This window comes from Gossypium hirsutum, chromosome A10 (assembly GCF_007990345.1).
Source record: "Gossypium hirsutum isolate 1008001.06 chromosome A10, Gossypium_hirsutum_v2.1, whole genome shotgun sequence".
NCBI classification, from domain to species: domain Eukaryota; kingdom Viridiplantae; phylum Streptophyta; class Magnoliopsida; order Malvales; family Malvaceae; genus Gossypium; species Gossypium hirsutum.
The window spans coordinates 69,163,374-69,188,163 of NC_053433.1; the positions used below are offsets into that span (position 1 = coordinate 69,163,374).

At 32.4% G+C, this 24,790-nt stretch overlaps 1 protein-coding gene and 2 long non-coding RNA genes across 6 annotated transcripts; 1 reads left to right on the forward strand and 2 right to left on the reverse strand.

The window, feature by feature from the left end:
• Positions 1-510: 510 nt before the first annotated feature.
• Positions 511-3,804, reverse strand: LOC107943188 (uncharacterized). 4 transcript variants are annotated; one of them, XR_005903642.1, is made up of 4 exons: positions 3,587-3,804; positions 3,044-3,145; positions 2,516-2,774; positions 511-2,285 (listed from the first exon to the last, which is right to left on the reverse strand). It is a non-coding gene; the product is annotated as an uncharacterized lncRNA (long non-coding RNA). The 4 variants fall into 4 exon arrangements; XR_005903641.1 differs by having other exon boundaries at positions 511-1,927; positions 2,025-2,285; positions 2,516-3,145; positions 3,587-3,801; XR_005903639.1 differs by having other exon boundaries at positions 2,516-3,145; positions 3,587-3,803.
• Positions 3,805-4,454: 650 nt separating this feature from the next.
• LOC121208531 (uncharacterized) lies at positions 4,455-7,115 on the forward strand. The gene is made up of 3 exons (XR_005903643.1): positions 4,455-4,516; positions 5,642-5,719; positions 6,689-7,115. It is a non-coding gene; the product is annotated as an uncharacterized lncRNA (long non-coding RNA).
• A 2,810-nt stretch (positions 7,116-9,925) lies between these two features.
• LOC107944444 (cytochrome P450 CYP749A22) lies at positions 9,926-16,006 on the reverse strand. Its single transcript, XM_041079403.1, has 5 exons — positions 15,638-16,006; positions 11,475-11,697; positions 11,170-11,402; positions 10,695-11,073; positions 9,926-10,617 (listed from the first exon to the last, which is right to left on the reverse strand). The coding sequence occupies exons 3-5, from the start codon at positions 11,397-11,399 to the stop codon at positions 10,177-10,179; spliced, it is 1,050 nt and encodes a 349-aa protein (XP_040935337.1). The 5' UTR covers positions 11,400-11,402; positions 11,475-11,697; positions 15,638-16,006; the 3' UTR covers positions 9,926-10,176.
• Between the last annotated feature and the right edge of the window lie 8,784 nt (positions 16,007-24,790).

Sequence of the window (24,790 nt, forward strand, 5' to 3'; positions counted from 1 at the left end):
ATAGGGTTGTAATTGAATAGAGCTATAATGGAATAGAGCTGTAATAAGTAATTCAACTGTTTGGTTGAATGGAATGGAATAGAACTGTAATAGTATTCTTGTGTTTGGTTGAATGGAATGATGTTATAATAGCATAAGAAAAAAAACTAAAATGACCAGAATACCCTTAGTAGAATTTTTTGTTAAGGTAGATGATTATTGTTATTGTTATTTAATTTTAATAACATTACTGTTAAATATATTTTATTAAAAAAATAATTTAACCATATTTTAACATAATAATTATTAAATATAATTTAATAAAATAAAATATAATTTAATAACATTCTTAATATAATTATTATTATATGAATTAAAAAATCATAATATATAATACTGTAAAAATAATATATAATTTACTTTATTATTTTTAAACTGCAGTACATATTTAATGTGCTAAAATATCATTATTGAAACAAATAATTTAATTATAAACAAAATATCAAAAGAATAAATAACTTGAGAATTATATTTCACATCCAAACATAATATTCATATATTAACAAAAAGTTACATGATTTCATTAGTTTATATGTCATAATTCGTATGTTATAAAATTTTACAACATCAAAAAGTTACAACATTGTAATCACATTCTATCATATCATTATACCATCAAAAAGCTACATAAGTATGCATATTGTGTTATTATTCAGAAAATCAGTGTTAATTCCTTGAGAGCGACCACCTCTTGTTCAACTTCTTGAGTTTCTAATCTGCTACACTAAAACCGTACGTTGATTGATTTGATTTTCTATGTTCTGAAAATGGTTCTCCATGTTTGCCTGCAAACGTTGAGCTGTATTAGCGAAAGGCTCAACTAAATCTTCAAGAGATTTACCTGGCTTAGAAGAAGATGGTTGTGAGGAAGCATGCAAGCTCAGTTCATAGCCAATGTCAGGAAAATTTAATAAATTCAACCTCAAAATTTACACAAATGTCGCAAGATAAATTTATTAAATTAGGACCCAATTGATAGAATGTATAAACAATAAGGGCTAAATTTGTTATTAGACCAATCAAAATCATGTATAATCCATGAAAACATTAACTCCGTGATTAATTGTCCTTAATTTCTAACCTTCGAAATTGATAAGAAATAAATTGCTTTGATTTTCTTAGAAGGACCAATTTGCTCAATTCGAAATTGAGAGGAATTGAAGAGTTCTTTTTACCATATATTTTTAATGTCTATCTAGTTATAATAGTTATCAGGTAAAGGCAACTCAAATAGATTTAAGCATATATTTGACCCCATAATCTCTTAAAACAATTAACAGATAGATAAATGCGAAGTAGATTTAGACAAAAGACAATTTAAAAGCATAACAGCCTAGAGATAAACAATCTTTTAGGGGCAAAACCTGTTTTAGAAATTATAAAAACTCATCAATCCAAAACATGTGGATCATCTGACCACTTTCATTACTAGACCTTATTGTTGTTAAACTACTTGGCAGTTACATAAAGATGTATATATAAACTTCTATATATGATCAACTTTTCTGGGGGTTAATCATCCAATAAAAGCAAACATGGTCACCTTGCAGACTATACATATCTACCTACCACGTCTTTGTTTCCAATTAATACCAGCATTGTACTATTCATTAAAGGGACTATCTCTCACCTTCTAGTTATATATTCATCAAATTTTCATTGCTTTATATCCAAAAGAGTTTCAAGCCTAAGGCTTCATTTGGATGGGCGATTGACTGGAGTGCGGTGCATTTAACTTACTTTTTGTCTCACGCTACAGTATTGCTACAGTACTTAATCTTACCGCCACCGCTGTTTTTACACTAACCGCAGCTAAACGCACCGCCAATCTAAACTCACCTTAAATCTTCCCTCTTTTTCCTTTCATCTCAGAGTTCTTTCCTATTAACTTTAGAGCAAAGAAAGATGGTCAGCGCTAAGAAGCCTATCAAGTTAGTAAGAAAATGGAAAAAAAATGGCTGCAATCAGGAGAAAGAGGATCACACCATCAAGTGCCACCTCAGACACTGGCGCAAACAGTTGCAACACGTTGACAACAGTTGAGCAGGGCGATTTTGTTGTATACAGTGTGGATCAAAAACACTTTGTGCTTCCATTGGAATATCTCAAGAATGAAATAGTCATGGAACTATTTAACTTGGCTGAAGAAAAGCCTGGTCTATCAAGCAATAAAGCTTTCATCTGCATGTATTTATAAGAAACTCGATGCCTTTGGAAGGATTCCTGTTAAATAATGAGCCACCTTTCTGCATGTAACCCAATAAAGTTGGTCAGTAAAACTAAGCTTGTAAAAGAAAAGGAGAGCTACACATAAAATTACGCTACATAAAATTACATGACTGAAGAGAAGTCAATAGTAATATGGCAAATTATAATGATATATTTAGGCAGCCCTCTGTGACAGTTTCAGTACTAGATAAGTAACTGCTACTTGAAGAACCACTCATACTTATCCCAACATAAAAAAATTACTGACTTGGAGTTCAATCTTGTAAGCCCGGCGTTGCTCAAGCGTAGCAGTATCTGACAATTCAAAATTCATTTCTAGATGCAACTCACAATCAGGGACAACTCCATTTTCTACAATCGAGGTTGAAAGTCTCTCCGATGAAGTGTCACTCTCAAAGCTTCTAGACAAGTCAGAATTACTACTTCAGCTCTTGATCCATCCAAGCTCCCATTGACTTAATGATGCCAACTAAGCACTGCACTGATTAATGCCGGAGAAAAATATCCTAGGAAAGAGTATTCCAATTTCAGCTTTCAACCCTGACCTAAATTTTGTTAACAAGTTCATAAAAACAGAACACTGAAGCTAGAAAACTGACATTACTGACTTGTAGATCCAACTAAAGTACTAGAATTTATAGTACAATAATAGAAAATCGAAGGCATCTTGTACTTGGAAGAGGATGCAGATACATATATATCTATTTCCAACTCCATTTATACTTGAAGGAGCTATCTATACTGCCCGCTAGCAGAATTTCTAGTTCCATTTGACCTTTTAGTGTCTGGACTTCAATTTGTGTCTGCTCCAAAGCACTATAATGTATATTTCTTAATAAATTTTCGTTTGTTGCACCATATCTCCAAATCTGAAATACTGTAAAATAAAATAATGAAAATTAAGTTATTATCAGTAAGAAATTTGGGAATAAAACTCTGATTTAAAGAATGACAAATATTGCAAAAGGGATATGCGTGGGTATTACAGACAATATAAATTCATCAAAATTTGAGTTATCTCCTCCATTAATTAGTTTATTTTTGTCGTCTCCAGCAGCAAAATCGAAATAATAAAACAAGGATTAAAAAGAAGATGATTACAATTGACTCCCTGCAATTCAATTCTAGTCCGTAGGTTTCCTATAAGAGAAAACGAAACATCATCTCCCCCCGAAGACAGAGATTTGGGAGTTGAGTTGTAGCTTATTTTTTTAGAAATTTTAAAGAAAACCCATCACCAAAACCCTTCTAAAACAAAATTTGATTATTGAAGAACAGAAACCAAACGAAATTAAACTTAAAAGAAAAATCTGCTAACCTGAAAGTGTATTGTTGTAATAAAAGACGCAATTTTGAACGCATTTGCAGAGAAAGTCTGAAGGAGATTTTGGGAAGAATTTTCTTCATTTCTATTCAGCGATGGTTGGAATAGTCATTCCAAGCTTTCAGCGCTGAATCCCTATTACGCGTTTGAGGGAATAGAAACGCTTTAAGTAATGCGGCCGAATGAAGAAACGGTGAACCAAACAAAAGCATTACTAGTCATCAAAAAATAAGGAGGGAATGGAATAGCCATTCCCTCCAACCAAACATTTACACCATGTTTGGTTGGGAGTAATGGCTAATCCATTACACCCCGATTCGGTGGCCCCACCTAATACGCCGTTTGGTTCACCGTTTACCGAATCGGAGGTTTTGCTATTCCTTACCTATTCCCTCAGCAGCTGTAATAGGGATTCCTGGGTTTTAGTTTGTAATGGATTCATCGTTTTCTTCTTTAATTTTGAGACCAAAATAGCCTGCCTTCTTCTCCCAAAAAATTTCCCATCGATTTCATATCCTCAAATCAAGCCAAATCGATTCACCTTCACGTTTTCACATCTTCTTCCAGCCAAATCGATTCGCCTTCATCTTCTTCCGGCCAAAGGTATGCTGACAGCCAAAGGGCTTCACCATTCTTCCAGTTCTTGCAGCGACTGAGAAACAGTAGCGGGAAGGGAGGTAATCTTTTTTTGCCCTCATCAAGCTTCATCCTCTCCGACGTTTCCCTTCCATTGATTGCAGAGGTAATCTTTTTACTTCTCTTCTTCATTGATTTTTCCCTCTTACGTTTGGGAACTTAAAATCGATTTTTGCCCTCAGCTCCATCTTCTCATACGTTTTTGCTCTTCATTTTATCAGGACCTAAAAATTTCATCACTTTCACATATTTGACCTTCCAGCACCGCCGCCTGCGCCTCTACTACCAGTGAGAATACCTTGTCTCCTTTCCTTTAATTTCTACGCTTCAGATGTTTATCTATGTTTCCCGATTATCCTAAATTTTTGTGTTTTTAATTTATTTAGTTTAAAATTTCGATTTAGTGCATTCCATTGTTTGAAATTGAGTTAGAATTGTCTTCTAAAGGCTGAGACTGATCTAATTAGCTTTTCATCACCTGATCAAAAGAGCAAAATTCTCTGAGGGACAAGGTTTTAGTAACATAAAAGGAGAAAGAATGTTAAAAGTCCTGGCATGCATAGTCATATATCATTTAAGTTTCATCTTAGGCCCTAAAGAATGTTAGGTCCTCTAACATGCTAAACTATTTCCATTTGATCAACTAGCATAGATGAATATGCAAAGAAGCTTTCTTCTTTTATGCTAAATTATTTCCATTTGTCACCATGTGCATGGTTTATGCTAATATCTTTTATCTTTTAAGTATAATTTAAATCTAGGGCCTTAACGTAAGGTAAAGTGCCCTATTATTTGAGTAGTTTTGTTGCTGCTTCTGTTGTCATTTAAAAATATGATTTCCAAAGGCAAGTATTAATATGACCATGGTCCTCTCCTGCTATTGAATTGAAGAAATAAAAGAAAAAGGAAAGTTTGACTTATGAGGACAGAGCAGGGTAGATTCTTAGAGTAACCTTTGGGTATATGCTCATGAGGATTTGTGTTGAAATATTGCATTCTTTAAGTTTTTTGTTTTGTTTCTCCCATAGAGCTCTCTAATTGAATGATAGCTTGGCTTTGGCTGCAAAATGAATCAAGCTATGGATAGGCACGTTTAATATTAAAGAGGTTTGCACAAAAAGCAAATCCTATCAAGTCTATTTCATTTACTGTTAAACTAATTAAATACTATATCAAAGGGATCTTAAATTTCACCAATCTTCAGCCTTAGCGCATGAGAGTTTTGTTACTTTAAGTCAATGACAAGGTGTCCCTATATAGACAGATAAACTAATATAGGGCAGCAAAAGAAGAAAAACAAAATGTAATTGACTATAAAACCTGTTTAGATCTCCTTGGATGTCTCCTCTTTTTCAAATGCAGCTAAAATTTATTGTCAATATTTACATCATCTTCCTCTTTTATATTTTGCAGATAGAGCCAATCCCAAGAGGAAATCTGCCTCCTGGTTTTGATCCTATTGAAGGTTGCAAGCTTATCAGAAAGGAAAAGGTATTATTTTCAAGATTTTCCCTTTTCTTTTTTTTTCCTTTATTAAGCTGAGTGTGCACTACAATTTTAAAGCACAAGTTTGAATGAATTGCTTCTATTTTTCTTGTTTGTATTCATGTTACTTTGGTTATCCTTTGTTTTTCTTATCCTTTGTTATATTGTATCATAATTCAACATTATGTCATTTACGTCGATTCAATATATGCCTTACATGTTCATTGTAAGACAAAATCTGTTCCCCGTTTACTATTTGGTTTTGTTTGAAACATATTTGTACCATGGGGTTGCGACGAAGATTCTATTTTCGTGTTTAAACCGTTTGCAACAATGTTTTCATTAGAGCAAGTTTTCATGTCTGCTGATAGAGAACAATTTGTAATGCTTTCACTTGATGACTTGTTTACACCGTTGCTCGTACAAATCGTATATCGGTTTTATCTTATCATCTAGTATAGGTTTCAGCTTCTTCTATTGCAACTTTCAGTTGCATGACCTTAGTCTAGGCCTATAGGGTTCTCACTTTTGTGGCATATTAGGCATGTTTTTTCAATAGGCTATTAATTTTCGAACTCGGATGAAGTTGGAAGCTATGAAGCTTTCTACATGTTCACTATGACACTGCACTATGGTCAGTTAGAACCCAATTCTGCTTCTTTGCTTGCTTTATATGCAGCTTGAAATCGCAATCAAGTTTTTGTCGTAAAGTTGCACCATGTTCATTCTTGTAGAATCAAACCTCTGTTCAATAGGCCTAGATAATTATCCTTTGTTGCAATATTAGTGTCTTAAGGTTTGGGTATATGCTATCTGGTTTGCTTATCCCATGCAAAAACATGGTCTTATTACATTTCGCAGCATGGGATTCACATTCTGTTGCTTGTTCATGGATTATACTACCTATTTTTCAACCCGATTCTTATCATTTTTGTTCTTGCATCAATAATCAAATCAGTCTGTTAACATGCTCAGAACCCTTTCAATGCCACACTATGGGGTTGAAATTGATGCAGATGCAGATGCAGTCCTGAAAATCGTGAAGATGCCCGAGTCTGAAAGACTCAAGATAGCTACAGCAGCAAGGAGAAGAGATAGCAGATTTTCGGAGCAAAGATTTTACGATGATCTCAAAGCCGCAATCCGACCAATTATATGCGGTTCTTCCTAGTTATAGGATTGCATTAGAAGATCACACTGACATAGAAAACAATAGTTATACTTGTTCTTGTTTATTGGGGTTCTTCACCCTTTCGATCCAATCATTAGAAAAAGCTTAGTTTAGATTTGTCAACAAAATAGATATACTCTTAATTTTGATTTGAAAACATACTTGAAGGAATTGAGGATCATGTTTGGTTCATTGGATTGCTCATTCAATTACTGCCCTATTTTAAGATCATCATTTTATAATTTTTTTTAAATAGAGTAATTAAAAAGTAAATTTACTAATAATTTAATAATCTTGACCGTAATTTACTTTATATTTAAAAATATTGTTTATAACATAAAGTATTGTTTAATATTAAAAACAATGGACTAATGTTAGAAAATGGTTTCAAAGGCACAAAATCAATATTATTATCGTACTAATATTGCAAACAATATTTAAATTTCTCTAAATTAAATGAAAAAATTAATATAAGAATATTGATTATTAAGAATTTTATTAAATTATATATTTTAATTAAAATATATTTAATAATAATTATGTTAAAATATGATTAAATTATTTATTATTGATATTAATAATCTTATTAAAATTTAATAACAATAACAATAATCATTTACCTAAACAAATTTCTGCTAAGGGTATTCTAGTCATTTTAGTTTTTTCCATTATGCTATTACACCTCTATTACATTCAACCAAACACAGGATTACTATTACGCCTCTATTCCATTACATTCAACCAAACAGTTGATTTGCTATTACACCTCTATTCCATTACACCTCTAATCCAATACAGCGAACCAAACGTGCTCTTAAGGTTTTCAAAAAAAAAAAAGGTTCTTTAATGTTTTAAAAAAGAAGTCAAAGTGAAGGCTTCATTTGTTTTTATTTTATTTTCAAAAGCAGTGTCTGGGGAAGAAGAAAAAGCAGTCTGTACGTTGAATATAGGCTGGAATCGCGCATGTTCCTTTTAAATGGATAATTTACGCAGCCAGTCCCTCCTTATTTGCACCACCCTTGATTTGACCCTATTTTATTTCTTTCATTTTTGCCCTGAATTTTGTGCATCGTTCCAATTTAGTCCGAGCATGAGTGTTGTTTTTTGGGGTTGGGAACATTTTCATTTCTAGCCCTTATACATTCGCATGCATTGCGCTTTAGTCCCTATTTCAATTTCAATGGTTTTTTTATTTGTTAATTGTCTCTCTTAGTTTGCTTTTATTTCAATTAAGTTGTTTTCTCATTTTAATTTGTATAGTTCATTATTTCTTTAAATTCATTTGGGCATTCATCTTTTATTTTTTTATACATACATTTTGAATTACTTTGATGAATTACGTTTTGTTTAGACTATAAAATTATTATTTTTAAAATTTCTTTTACATAATATTATTTTAAAATTTTGTATGATATTACATTTAAATAGCTCTTATTTGTTATTATACATATACAATTTATGATAAAATTAGCTCTATTCTATATACATTATTGTTTTCATATTATTTTATGTAAATATTTTCTTTTATATTTATTGTATATATATATATTTTCTTTTAAATTTATTATGCATAATTTGTTTTTTAAGGATCCTATTTTTAATTATTATTTTGGGTATTTTTAAATACTTTCACATATTAGTATTTCTGTATATATATTATTTACCTTATTTTTTCATTTTCATATATATATATTGTTAGCCAAATCAACTTGTTTTATTTGAGATTATGTTATATATTATTTATTTTGAATTTCTTCTTGCATATTATATATTTTAAATAATCATTCATATACTATTAATTTTTATATGCATATAAGTTATCTTGAATCCTAGTATGTGTATCCTTCTGTACATTTTAATAGTCTTTAGATCGATTATATCGCATTGACTCCTAGTTTTTATATTGTTTTGCACATCATGTGTCGCTATCAGTAGTCAGGTTTGGTGCATGTAATCATGTTTTATTTCTTGGTATTGCATCATGATTATGATTCCCATATTCTCTAAATGTCGATTATCTTTTATCTCCAAACAAATCAAACAAGTATATTTTGACTCGGTTTTTATAATTGTTAACTTGAGCCCCCCTCAATATAAGGAAATATTTCGAATTTGGGGAGTTTGAGAGATCGTGCCCAATCGTGTTGGGTTTCAATTTTTCATTCAACTAAAATACGGAATATCCTTTTGAAATTACATCTATGTTTTCTTAAATTAAAACTAGGCAATATTTCGTATTTGGAGAGCTTGAGAGATCATGCCCAATCGTGCTGGGTTTCAATTTTTCATTCGACTAAAATACAGAATATCCTTTTGAAATTTCATCCATGTTTTCTTAAATTAAAATGAGGCAATGTTTTGTATTTGGAAATTCGGTAAATCGTGCCCAATCGTGCTAGGTTTCGGTTTATCGTTTGGCCGAATAGCCAAATATCCTTTTTTAGTTTTAAGTGCATGTGTTTTGGAAATCCTGAGATTGATCTTGTGTCGAGGGTTCGAAATATTATATCCAATCGTGCTGGATATGATATTTTATTCCTTCTAAACAAGAGAATCTCGACATCCAATTCATGTTATCTAAGCACTTTCAAATGAATTATATTTTAAAATCTCTTTCAAATTTTTGACTTTAGGACGTTAACTGATCAATACGGTACCAATTTTGGGCGTTGCGAGGGTGATAATCCTTCCTCGCGCGTAACTAACTCGCAAATCCGTTTTCTAATTTTTCGTAGATCAAAAACGTTGTTTTAATAAATCAAAATACTTTATTAAAATGATCGATCACAAGGTGACCCGATCACACCTAAACAAAAAGGATTGGTGACGACTCCATATCTCGTTTTAAAGTCGATCTCCGTTTTTCAAAATAAAAATAGTTTCGACAATAGTTATAAGGAGTTTACTCAATAACTAAATTGCTTAGTATTTTTCGTGTTTATCATCAACTTCATTGGGTGTTTCTTAAGAGATATAGTATAATAAATTTTGATATGTATGCTACTGCTTTCTTGTAATGTTACCAAATTGAATTAATACGATTAAACTAAACTTCTTGAAGTCTCCTAATATATTTGGATATGTTCTCATATCAGATCTCCGGATCTAATAGAAGCATTTACATATATTTTAGAGAAAATAAAGAACTCGAATAATTCTACAACCTAACATTCAACATGCGAACATAGGGAATTGGCAAAGTGCATGGCAGGTCAAACTGAACAAACATTACTAGAGTCCGACACTAGAGTTTACTTATTGATTACGGCGTTACAGATCAACAGCGCCTAGTTTAAGCATCATTAGACAGTGAGTTCAGTACAACTTGAATCCCATGTTGTGGTTGAACTGTGATACGAGGTGTGGGTGAGTGAACATAGGCAGGGGAGAGAGAAATGGTGTATCTTTGTAGAATCATGGAAAGAGCAGTCTTTGTTTCATTGATTGCAAAGGTCATCCCGACACAAGCTCGAGGTCCCATTCCGAAAGGAATAAATGCAGCAGCATTGTACCTGGTAGCTTTTGCGATCCCTTCCTCGAACCTCTCCGGTTTGAAAACATGGGCATCGTCTCCCCATAACTGAGGGTCATGGTGAAGTGCCATGTTTGGGATCAAAACTTCTACTTTAGCAGGCAAAACTAGCTTTCCCACTTGAACTTGTCTTGTAGCTCTTCTTAACAACCCGTTTAAGGGAGTATACAATCGTAGAGTTTCATTAATGATCATGCTCATCTGTTTGCAAAAGTTATATTTCAGTTTCATTTAAATGAGAAACAACAATACAGGTACAGTTAAGCCAATTTGCTTACGATTTTGAGTTTGGCAAGGCCTTCGAAGTGTGGATATTGGCTACCGAATATCTCCATCACCTCTCTTCTTGCTTTGTCTTGCCAATCTCTATGGATAGCTAAAACCAGCACTGCCCAAGCAAGCGAGGCATTAACAGTTTCTTGTCCGGCAAAATAAAATGTTTTGCACTCATCAACCAAATCTTCCATTGAAATCTTGTTTTTTTCATCTGGATTATTAAACGCTTTTACTAATAATCCCAGAAAATCACAGCCGAAGCTCTCTGCTCCTCCACTCGCAACTTTGTTTTCTCTTTTCTTCACAATCTCTATCACCAAATCTTGTATTTCTCTAGCAAGTTTTTCTGACTCTATGTCATCGTCAGTTTTCCAAAACTTGCTGCAAAATCAAATCGATGCCATCAAACAGTAACAAGGTTCAAATTCAAGACCTGTACTAATCTCCTTAACACCCAACCAACATAAACAAACATACCTGAGGATTGGAATCCTAGACTTGTTTGTATTGCGGCTCACAATATCTGCGAGCTTCTGCAACATGTAAAAGATCTTCTCTCCTTCCAAGTAACTGCTACCAAAAGCTGTTCTTGATATGACTTCTGAAGTCAACAATCTAAATCCTTGGAACGCTTCGATCTCTTCTCCTTCTTTCTCTTGCCACTTGTCTAGCATTGTTTCAACGCTGGCAATTACTGCTGGAGTCATGTTCTGCCGAAACCATCCTCCAATGTGTTAAATGTAACCAAGAATTAATAACTCAAATCACCCACAAGATTTTACCTTTAAACTCTCCCCATGGAAAACATAGTTGGCCAACTTCCTCTTCTTCGCCCATTTTTCTCCTTCAGTTGTAACAAGCCCATTCCCCAATAGCCTGCCAACATAAATAGGGGGTCCCTTTTCGGAAAAGTTTGTTCACTATTTTTAAGAACCTCTTTCATTAGTTCTGGGTCAGTAGTCACCACCTGAGCTTGAGCACCGTCCCAAGAAAGATAGTTCTTTCCTAATCAACTCAATTGAAAACAAGAAAAGAAAAAACCAAGAGCACGTTTGGTTCGCTGTATTGGATTAGAGGTGTAATGGAATAGAGGTGTAATAGCAAATCAACTGTTTGGTTGAATGTAATGGAATAGAGGCGTAATAGTAATCCTGTGTTTGGTTGAATGTAATAGAGGTGTAATAGCATAATGGAAAAAACTAAAATGACTAGAATACCCTTAGCAGAAATTTGTTTAGGTAAATGATTATTGTTATTGTTATTAAATTTTAATAAGATTATTAATATCAATAATAAATAATTTAATCATATTTTAACATAATTATTATTAAATATATTTTAATTAAAATATATAATTTAATAAAATTCTTAATAATCAATATTCTTATATTAATTTTTTCATTTAATTTAGAGAAATTTAAATATTGTTTGCAATATTAGTACGATAATAATATTGATTTTGTGCCTTTGAAACCATCCATTGTTTTTAATATTAAACAATACTTTATGTTATAAACAATATTTTTAAATATAAAGTAAATTACGGTCAAGATTATTAAATTATTAGTAAATTTACTTTTTAATTACTCTATTTAAAAAAATTATAAAATGATGATCTTAAAATAGGGCAGTAATTGAATGAGCAATCCAATGAACCAAACATGATCCTCAATTCCTTCAAGTATGTTTTCAAATCAAAATTAAGAGTATATCTATTTTGTTGACAAATCTAAACTAAGCTTTTTCTAATGATTGGATCGAAAGGGTGAAGAACCCCAATAAACAAGAACAAGTATAACTATTGTTTTCTATGTCAGTGTGATCTTCTAATGCAATCCTATAACTAGGAAGAACCGCATATAATTGGTCGGATTGCGGCTTTGAGATCATCGTAAAATCTTTGCTCCGAAAATCTGCTATCTCTTCTCCTTGCTGCTGTAGCTATCTTGAGTCTTTCAGACTCGGGCATCTTCACGATTTTCAGGACTGCATCTGCATCTGCATCTGCATCTGCATCAATTTCAACCCCATAGTGTGGCATTGAAAGGGTTCTGAGCATGTTAACAGACTGATTTGATTATTGATGCAAGAACAAAAATGATAAGAATCGGGTTGAAAAATAGGTAGTATAATCCATGAACAAGCAACAGAATGTGAATCCCATGCTGCGAAATGTAATAAGACCATGTTTTTGCATGGGATAAGCAAACCAGATAGCATAAACCCAAACCTTAAGACACTAATATTGCAACAAAGGATAATTATCTAGGCCTATTGAACAGAGGTTTGATTCTACAAGAATGAACATGGTGCAACTTTACGACAAAAACTTGATTGCGATTTCAAGCTGCATATAAAGCAAGCAAAGAAGCAGAATTGGGTTCTAACTGACCATAGTGCAGTGTCATAGTGAACATGTAGAAAGCTTCATAGCTTCCAACTTCATCCGAGTTCGAAAATTAACAGCCTATTGAAAAAACATGCCTAATATGCCACAAAAGTGAGAACCATATAGGCCTAGACTAAGGTCATGCAACTGAAATTTGCAATAGAAGAAGCTGAAACCTATACTAGATGATAAGATAAAACCGATATACGATTTGTACGAGCAACGGTGTAAACAAGTCATCAAGTGAAAGCATTACAAATTGTTCTCTATCAGCAGACATGAAAACTTGCTCTAATGAAAACATTGTTGCAAACGGTTTAAACACGAAAATAGAATCTTCGTCGCAACCCCATGGTACAAATATGTTTCAAACAAAACCAAATAGTAAACGGGGAACAGATTTTGTCTTACAATGAACATGTAAGGCATATATTGAATCGACGTAAATGACATAATGTTGAATTATGATACAATATAACAAAGGATAAGAAAAACAAAGGATAACCAAAGTAACATGAATACAAACAAGAAAAATAGAAGCAATTCATTCAAACTTGTGCTTTAAAATTGTAGTGCACACTCAGCTTAATAAAGGAAAAAAAAGAAAAGGGAAAATCTTGAAAATAATACCTTTTCCTTTCTGATAAGCTTGCAACCTTCAATAGGATCAAAACCAGGAGGCAGATTTCCTCTTGGGATTGGCTCTATCTGCAAAATATAAAAGAGGAAGATGATGTAAATATTGACAATAAATTTTAGCTGCATTTGAAAAAGAGGAGACATCCAAGGAGATCTAAACAGGTTTTATAGTCAATTACATTTTGTTTTTCTTCTTTTGCTGCCCTATATTAGTTTATCTGTCTATATAGGGACACCTTGTCATTGACTTAAAGTAACAAAACTCTCATGCGCTAAGGCTGAAGATTGGTGAAATTTAAGATCCCTTTGATATAGTATTTAATTAGTTTAACAGTAAATGAAATAGACTTGATAGGATTTGCTTTTTGTGCAAACCTCTTTAATATTAAACGTGCCTATCCATAGCTTGATTCATTTTGCAGCCAAAGCCAAGCTATCATTCAATTAGAGAGCTCTATGGGAGAAACAAAACAAAAAACTTAAAGAATGCAATATTTCAACACAAATCCTCATGAGCATATACCCAAAGGTTACTCTAAGAATCTGCCCTGCTCTGCCTCATAAGTCAAACTTTCCTTTTTCTTTTATTTCTTCAATTCAATAGCAGGAGAGGACCATGGTCATATTAATACTTGCCTTTGGAAATCATATTTTTAAATGACAACAGAAGCAGCAACAAAACTACTCAAATAATAGGGCACTTTACCTTACGTTAAGGCCCTAGATTTAAATTATACTTAAAAGATAAAAGATATTAGCATAAACCATGCACATGGTGACAAATGGAAATAATTTAGCATAAAAGAAGAAAGCTTCTTTGCATATTCATCTATGCTAGTTGATCAAATGGAAATAGTTTAGCATGTTAGAGGACCTAACATTCTTTAGGGCCTAAGATGAAACTTAAATGATATATGACTATGCATGCCAGTACTTTTAACATTCTTTCTCCTTTTATGTTACTAAAACCTTGTCCCTCAGAGAATTTTGCTCTTTTGATCAGGTGATGAAAAGCTAATTAGATCAGTCTCAGCCTTTAGAAGACAATTCTAACTCAATTTCAAACAATGGAATGCACTAAATCGAAATTTTAAACTAAATAAATTAAAAACACAAAAATTTAGGATAATCGGGAAACATAGATAAACATCTGAAGCGTAGAAATTAAAGGAAAGGAGACAAGGTATTCTCACTGGTAGTAGAGGCGCAGGCGGCGGTGCTGGAAGGTCAAATATGTGAAAGTGATGAAATTTTTGGGTCCTGATAAAATGAAGACCAAAAACGTATGAGAAGATGGAGCTGAGGGCAAAAATCGATTTTAAGTTCCCAAACGTAAGAGGGAAAAATCAATGAAGAAGAGAAGTAAAAAGATTACCTCTGCAATCAATGGAAGGGAAACGTCGGAGAGGATGAAGCTTGATGAGGGCAAAAAAAGATTACCTCCCTTCCCGCTACTGTTTCTCAGTCGCTGCAAGAACTGGAAGAATGGTGAAGCCCTTTGGCTGTCAGCATACCTTTGGCCGGAAGAAGATGAAGGCGAATCGATTTGGCTGGAAGAAGATGTGAAAACGTGAAGGTGAATCGATTTGGCTTGATTTGAGGATATGAAATCGATGGGAAATTTTTTGGGAGAAGAAGGCAGGCTATTTTGGTCTCAAAATTAAAGAAGAAAACGATGAATCCATTACAAACTAAAACCCAGGAATCCCTATTACAGCTGCTGAGGGAATAGGTAAGGAATAGCAAAACCTCCGATTCGGTAAACGGTGAACCAAACGACGTATTGGGTGGGGCCACCGAATCGGGGTGTAATGGATTAGCCATTACTCCCAACCAAACATGGTGCAATTATTTCTGGAAACTAGAAGCTAGAATCATAGAGAAAAAAAAGCATTTGATTTGATGTTTGTCACTCACCGTATAAGTTGATCCAGGAGTAATAATGAGGGAAAACTCTGGGAAGTATGTCATGTGTCAGCCCCATAGGTTTGCTTAATGCTTCACTTCTCATTTTGTTGATTTGTTTGTTGCATCCATGGATGAACTTGTAAGGAGGCCCTCTAAGTCCTTGTGAATTCAAGAAGTGTTGTATACGGAGAGGCACCCACCAGTAGTCATACAGGACTTTGAGTAAAACTATGAGCGAGTAAATCAAGAGCGAGGTTGCCAAAAGGATTAAAAGCTTCACCCTCACATCCATCGTTTCCTTTTGATCTTGAAAATGAATTCAGATCGAGGCTCCTATAAATGGAGGATTGATTGGGTTAAGTTGTTTTCACGATGGACCACTCACGTATCTTGCCTGTATTTTTGTGGATAAGGAAAACAATTGAGAAATCACAGAAAAAAATTAGTACTTATTTGCCCTTATACTATTTCTATACACAAATTCTCATTTTCTTTTTATTAATTTGTTACTTAGATATCTCGTGTTTTCTATTAAAAAACAACACACCACATAAAAAGATACATGTATAAAAAAATAAAAAATAAAAACACTTAAAATTTTGACTCATCTTTTGTTTTTCTTTTACTCGTAATGATGTTTCAACATTCATTACTGTTTTTAATAATAATAAAAAAAAGGACCTATCATGACCATATAAAATTTTAGATATTAAACTAATGATAAATTTTAAAATATTGAATTAAGAATTTATGTATAGTATAAGTGACAAAATAAGTATTAAGTGTGGAAACTATTTTTATGAATAAAATTAGCTCCACAATATTTACAAAATTGAGGAGAATTTATATTTAAACACAAAATTAGAATTTTATTAAGAAAAGATGAGTGGGATTTACATTATTATTTTTTAAGTGTAATTAGACAGAATATGTCGAATTTAAAATTTATTTAGGGTTTTAGATTAATTTTTTCGATAATTAGGGAAATAAGTTGATTCTGGAGAGAGAAATAGAAAACATGTCCAATATGACGTTTTTTCGTCTTTTTCCTGATGATAAAATTATTTCCAACAATTAAAAGCGGCTAATTTATTTGCTATATAAACCTGAGTCATTTCCTTTCTTTTACGTTTAAATTTTATGCTCCTAATTCTCTCAATTCATCTATTCTCTAAACTCTTTCAACTATTTAGTTATCATTTTTTCATTCAATTTCTCTCAAAATCTTATTGTTTTAATTTTATATTTCGTAATTTCTTTGTTTTTAATTGATTTTTATAATGACAATTTCACTTATTCGTTTGGATGACAAATACATTCTCTGCGTCTAATTGCAAATGGTAAGAAAATATTATTAAAATTTTTAATTTTAATTAAGTTCATTATTAATTGTTAACATTATTAATTTTATAATTTTTTTATGTTTATATAATCAGACTGAAGATATAATTTTAGAGACATACATATACAATTTAACTATGAGTGCATTATGTTTTATTGAACAACACTTGCAAGAGGCGAGATTTTTGCATGTGTCTCGTATGCTCAAGGGGACTAAATTGGATCCTACACCTAGCAGTGCTTCGATGAAAAGATGGAGACCCGAAACACACGCATTGCATCTTCTGTGCGGTGAGTGTACAATTACACTCGATGACATAGCTTTACAACTCGGTTTGCCGGTGGATGGGTAGTAGTTGTTGGCGAGCAATTTGTGAGCAATTATTAGAAAACATGCCAAACAAGTTTTTTGGTAGCCAAATAGAGATGAAATTGTTGGAAGAAAATTTCAATTATATCGATAACTTTGCGAGTGTTATTGAAAGATAACAATTCTCCTGAGCATTCATCCTGAGGTTAATCAGGGGTCTTCTAATGCTTGATAAATCTCAAAATCTAGTACATTTAAGGTGGCTATTACAACTCGTCGACTTGAAAGAAGCGAAGTGACTCAATTAAGGATCAACGGTGACCTCTTCGAATTACATATTTATGCGCGAGTCAATTATCACATCGGATTTGGTGACCTCTTCGAATTACATGGCATGTTTAAACATCACGGCAAGTCATATTTACTATTTGAGGAGGAAAAGAGTAAACAACATCGTCGTAGGAGGCCAAGACGACCCTCTACATGAATCTTAGGTCGAGAGTACATGCTTTGATGGAGTCATCATCAACTCCAACCCATACGAGGCACTAAGGCTGCACCACATCCCGATCAGTATTGTTCATATTATTCTAGTGCTTTCACTAACCCATTTTTTTTACACAAACACAACATTATGAACCACCATACCATGTATTAACATCTTTTGCAGGTTTATTTTTTGTACCACCTCCATCCCTAACACCATATAGAGCGTCAATGCCAACAACAACACCGATATATCTTCGATCTTTGACAATTCCAACATTTTATCCGCAACTGGGTTATGCCACACCATACACTTATTTTTCGATGGTGTTGCAAACACCCTCAGGATCATTATTCTACCGAGGTGGCCTATCTTCGCAACCACCTATTACTACAACTAACAATATATGATGGCAACCTAGGACGACACCACACTCAACCATGGAAGAACGAGATGAAAATGAATATGAAGCTCGAGGTGAAGATAAAGATGAAGAAGATGATGAGTCGGAACCCCAACTATAAAGAAATCCTCCTTGCAACTGACACCCACTAGGTTGTGGCACGCATTTGACCTGACGAAGCTTATTGTTTTTTTTTATTCAAAATTTGTCATGTAAATCATCATTTATTTGTTAACTTTTAATTTGTATTGTAGTATTTTCCCATCCATAATGTACTTATTCCAATTATATAAAAAAGTTATTATATTGTATTTTACATCAATAATATATTTATTTACAAATTAAGAAAAAAATTAAAATTGTATTCTATTGTATTTTTCATATAAATAGTATATACTTATTTATTTACAGTCTATGAAGAAAATGAAAAAAAATTATTTATATTGTTGTATTCTACTGTATTTTACATAAATAATATATCAATATTTACAATTTACAAAAAATGAGAAGTAATGAAAAAAATGAACAAATTGTCTATATAAAAAAAGAATAAATGTGCTAATTAGGTCTTGTCCTCAATCTTTCCTCCAAGTATGGACATGTCGGCTTAGTATGCTCTAGGTTCCTACAATAACTACATAACCTCAATTGGTTTATCCTCTCCCGAATATCCATATTGTTATGTATCCGAGTAGAATTCGATCGATCATTTGGCTTGCAACGCAACGAAACATTTAGTATCAACTCGAACAGAGTGCTCAATATAGGCGACAACATACTTTCATTTGGGACTGGTGATAACTCATATTTTCATACTTTATATCTGTGTTTTAGTTTGTAAACTTCGTCAGCATAGTTCATGCAATCCAATCAATTAAAATCCATTTTTTTCCAAATTAGACCTCAAAATTAAATTTTGTTTTGAGCTAAATAATAAAATAAAAATCTGATTATGACACTCACATACTTAAATTACTCATTTACAGCCCTATTTTCCAATATCTGACTCAACCTCTAGAAGAACTCTTCTCACCATATATATACCCTCAGTTCCCTTTAATACTTGACAAGTGTCAAATGTGTCCAGATTTTGTCTTAATAAATGACCTACAAGATCCGAGAGAAGCATATATGAAAATCATGTACAAATGATGTTTGATCAGTCAATCCGGTTGGTTCCTAACCAGATCATGTTACAAAACTCATTTGCACTATGCTCAGGTAACTAGGCGTACTATACCTTTAGTGGTGATTCTCACTCGTCTCACTCTTCCCTTTTCATACTATTTTCCTTAATAGCAAGATAACCTGATATAAAACCTTTAAATACATCTACGATGGATACAATATGCCAATTCTAATTCACCATAAGAATGTTAATTGGTGGATTATACCACGCCAAATGGATAACTTCACAACTACACACCTTATTCTCGGATACACCAGACTTGGTGTGTGACACGCCATTCAATTGCGGCTTGTATTTTGGGTCCCTTATAAAAAATTATACATATATTGGGTTGTGGCATAACATGCCTTCTCAAGTTAGTCAAGAAGAAATCTCAATCATCAACGAATTCTCATGTTATTGCAAAAGCTATTGGAAGGATTTCTCGATTGCCACCTTCTGCAACAACCAACAATAACATATGCTCATATCTTTCATACATGAATATGCTGTCAATTTGGACTAATAACTTACAATACTGAAATGATGCAATGCATTCCTTGAATGTTCAAAAAAAATTATGGAAAACTCTTTTCCTTAAGACCAATCGATCGCCATAATATGCAAGTTCCATTTGCAGATCGGTTACGACACCTAGGACGTACTGATTCAATACCTGACACCATTCCCACAAATCATTTTTCGATTTATCTCACCCGCTATGCATATTTTCCATAGCCTTCTGTTTTGCAACTTATGCCTTGTAGTACGACACGGTGTAATCATACTGACTATGGATATTGATAATCAAAACTGGTACAGGAATCCTAGGACTCCCTTTCACCATAGGTAAAATAATGTCAAAGATCATGTCAGAATCTAATTTGGATTGATCCTATTACATAGCTGCAACAACACAAGTATGTAGAGCATTATATTTCTTAATTGTCTAGAACCTTATCTATTTTCTCACAAATTCCATGATTTTCCATGGACATTTGCTGTTACATATTGCACACTTGACTTCAAAATTTTCTAATTGGGATTTTGTAACATGAAAGTTCACCCTATGCTTTATGTTATATACCACTTCACTGCAACAAAAAAAACATCTTTCGAGGAAAACTCTATTCCAACTTGTAAATCCTCAACATTTAACGAAGAACTTGCATGGTTTGGTCTTCAACTCTTTTGCCACCTTAGTTGAAAATGCAGGCATTTTCTTCCCTCCCATTTTCAACCTTATCCTTAACTTGTGAAAAATTTTTAGAACCTAGGAATCTTGGGATAATTTTAAAACATCCTATCCTATGTTTTCTTAAATTCCCCCCTCGTTTGCCTATATAAAAAGGGGTTTTGCTCCCCCTACTCCATTAACTCTCTCAGCCACCATCCATTACAAAATAAAAAATTCTCTTTTAAATTTTTTTGTTGAGTGTTGAAATTTTTAGACAAAAAAATTTATTTGTGTTTGTGTTTAAGGGAGATAGTGTGATGGTTTTAAGGTGTGTTTGGGTTTACGATGATGTAGTGGCACTTGAAGACTTACACATTTCATCTACCATGTGGGGATCGAACCATCACCTTAGAAGCCCATCGCATTGCAACTTGGACTCCAAGTTAAAGTGGTTATACAGTCATGGGTTGAACTATAACTAAGGCTCTCAGTTGACAGTGGTTATGCGACCACAGGTTCAAGTATAACTCGGGCCCCAATTGGCGGTGGTTATACTGTCAAGGGTTTGAGTTTGATGCCGTCAGATGAAGCTGCGTTATAAACCCCATACATAAGTTTGATGTCATAATCATAGAGAAAAATAAATGGGCTTTCTAGTAAAATCAACTTATTCTTTTTCTCCATCTCCACCAAAGGTAGTACCATTAACCTCCCTGATACTATAACCTATTATAGAGTTGGGGGCAAGAAGACTTCAAAGGAGAGGAGTGACTGTGACGGTGGAGAAAAGCTAAAACATGACTTGGGACGACAACGATTGCTGTGGTTAAAGAACTCATTAATAACTATAACCGTTGTTGTCCCTACTTGAGTTTCAGCTTTTTCTTTACCATCATTATCACTCCTCCCCCTGAAAGTCTTCTTTCCCCTAACTTTTTTATAGGTTACGGACAATGGTGTTTAGAAGAAAAAGAATAAGTTGATTATATTAGAAATCTCCTTTGTTTATCCCTGTGGTTGTGGTCTCAAACTTATGTATGAGGTTTATAATGAATCCTCTTCCAGTATCATGAAATTTGAATCCATGATCGCATAACCATTGTCAACTGGGCTCCCAAGTTATACTCCAACCCGTGACTGTATAACCACCTTCAACTAGGAGCCCTAGTTATATTTCAACTCGTGACCATATAACCACTATGAATTGGGAGCCAGAGTTGCAATTCTATGGGCTTCTAAGGTGATGATTCCATTTCAACATGACATATGAAATGTGTGGGTCTCCGAGCGTTATCCTATAACTGTGAACTCAAATATACGGTAAAACTATCACTATGTCTACCTCAAACACAAACACAAATAAATCTCTTCCCAAATTTCCAACACCTAACAAAAAAAATGGAAAAAGAAAAAAAGAACGCATCTTGCTAGAAGCCCTCCTAAACAAATGACTTCAACCTTGCAAGGTCGGGACCTATAAACACTCCAAACTTATCACTTCAACCATCTCTCCCCTCTATTATTTATTATTTATTCTTTTATTCTTTTTTTTAATCCTGTCATGTCTTTTTTCCGTCCAACCACCACCACATACAAATGCACATACCATGTATGTATCTATAATATATCTATTATATATAATATATGAACTCTTTATATATACTAGAAATCTTATCATACATGTATATACATGGAAACCATAAATTTAAAATATAAATGTGTTTAAAGATAATATATAATATACAATGAAATAAGATTTATGGGTTGAGACTAATTACTAATTAATAAAAATACATTAAATATGTATAATATTAAAATTAAATAGGTATTATATTAAATTTTATAAAAATGAATAAGTCAAAACATTATTTAATTCGAGGAGGTTCGTTTTTCAAGCACGCCACAAATTATAATAAGTCAAACCATTACTATCTATTAAAAATTTTGATTCTCTAGAACCACATTTTCGAAAATGAAAAAAAAAAGGTGAAGATTTGTTAAGAAATGTTTTTATTTTTCTATTCTTTGGTTATATAATCATCAAATATTAATTATTAAATCATTTATTAATAATTTTTAATATTTTAAATAAAAGTATTTAATAATATATAAACCATATCAGTTATAATCTAAGAATAAGTTTTTATTTTGATTGCATAACGTAAAAAGAATTACCATTTAGTTGTTTATGTTTTTAAAATTGTATTTTTTAATCACCCAATTATTAAAGTGACTAAACATGTCACTTTTTCTAATTGATATAATAATAAATTTAAATTTAAATTATATATTTTTATTAAATTAAATCTTTTTGTATAAAAATGATAATTTTAAAAAAATTTAAAATATATAAATACATAAAAATTAATATATATAAAATTTAATTTATACATAAAATAAATAAAAATAGGAAAAAAGTTTAAAGATCTATAAAACTATAAATGCATAAAAAAATTCGAAATATTCATCAAGAATTGCTTCGAAGCATAATTATTTGCTATTCAATTTTTGAAGAAAGAAAATTGAGGAAGAATATGAGAATCAAATAGCAAGGAATTTTACGGAGTTAAAGAACCCTTATTTTCATTTTCCAATTAAAATTTGCTTACTACCTCTTCTTCCCTTGTACTACAATTAAATTATCATTTTAGTATTATGTACTATTTATTTATCGGTTTGACTTTTTATTTTGTATAACTTATTATTTCAACCCAAATTTTTATTAAAAAAATTAATTGACTAATGGTACACTTGTCAAAAAATTATTAAAAATAAATTAAAATAAAAAATTTTAAAAATACAAAAAAATTATTAAAAATCTCAAAAAAAAAACTTATAAAATTATAAAAAAATAATAATTTATTTTCAAAACTTATAAAAAAATGTTTTTGAAATGATAAGTATGCGAAACTTGAATAATTTAAAAATCATAGTTTTTCTTAAAAAAAAATTTGTTTGTTTGAAATTTTAAGTTTTTTATAAATTTTATGAAAAATTTTAAAAGACTTATGGTATTTTCTTTTGAATTTTTATTTTTTCATTTTCTGAAAATTTTTATATTTTTTAAAAAATACCATAAAATTCTTAAAAGTTTTCATTAAATACAAACACATTTTAAATTCTTTGTTTAGAAAAAAGCCCTCCCAAACAAATGATTGCAACCTTGCAGGGCTGGAACCTCAACAAACTCCCATTTATCACTTCTACCGTCTCTTTCCGTGCCTTTTTATCCCTTCAACCACCACCACCACCACCACCACCACATATACATGTATGTATAATATATCTATTATATAAGACATAAAACTCTCTATACATAACAGCACACGTACATAAGGATAAACTGTTCGAATGTTTTTATTATACTAATTATATAATGGATATGATATAACGATAGGAAAATATAATCATATTATGGAACAAGATAAATTAAATGTAAACCAACTTGAACTTCAAACTTAAGATTTGTTATTCAATGGTGAGAATCGGAAGAAATATAATCACTATATTCAATTTTTTGTAAATGAATCCAATAATTCATTCATACAAATGTTGTTGCACTGTTAAGAGGTTCGTTTTTCGAGGTAAATATGCCCGTAAATTACAATAACCAAAACATTACATATTAAAAATTTGATTATCTAGAAGCACATTTTTCACAAATACTTGTCGCGATGTCGCTCTTTGTTTGTGTATTAATTTGATTGAAATGTGAGATATACTCTACAAATTTTCATATTGACTCGTATTTTCACAATGCCTTCTTTGTTGAGCCTGCCACGAGCCTATCTTGAACTTTGCAAGATATTAATTGAGTCCAAACAGTGCTTGAACTTTGAAACCGGAAGACTTCTAGTCTTCAACTTGGGCATTGCCAAATCAAAACTGACTCGAGTTTGCTTTCCACAAATGCAGTGTTTTGTCTTTCCAAATCATGCACCTAAAAGAGAACTTCTCTTATTCAAAACGGTCATACCTTTTTGTAACACCCTCGCCTATATTCGACGCTAGGATAGGGTTTGTGGTGCTATCTGACTTAAACCCAACCAACTGTATAAAACTAGGCCGCGAATTCTCAAACGATTTAAAAACTTCTATTTTCACAAGCAGTCTGTCTCATATAAGGGCTTACGAGGCCCAAAACGTACATTCAGGGTGGTTCAGAACCCAACCGAGAACTCATGAAAAACCTAGAAAATTTCATGCATCAAGGCTCCACATGCCCGTGTGGGTATAGAGCACACGATCGTGTGCTAGGGACACGCCCATGTCCCGA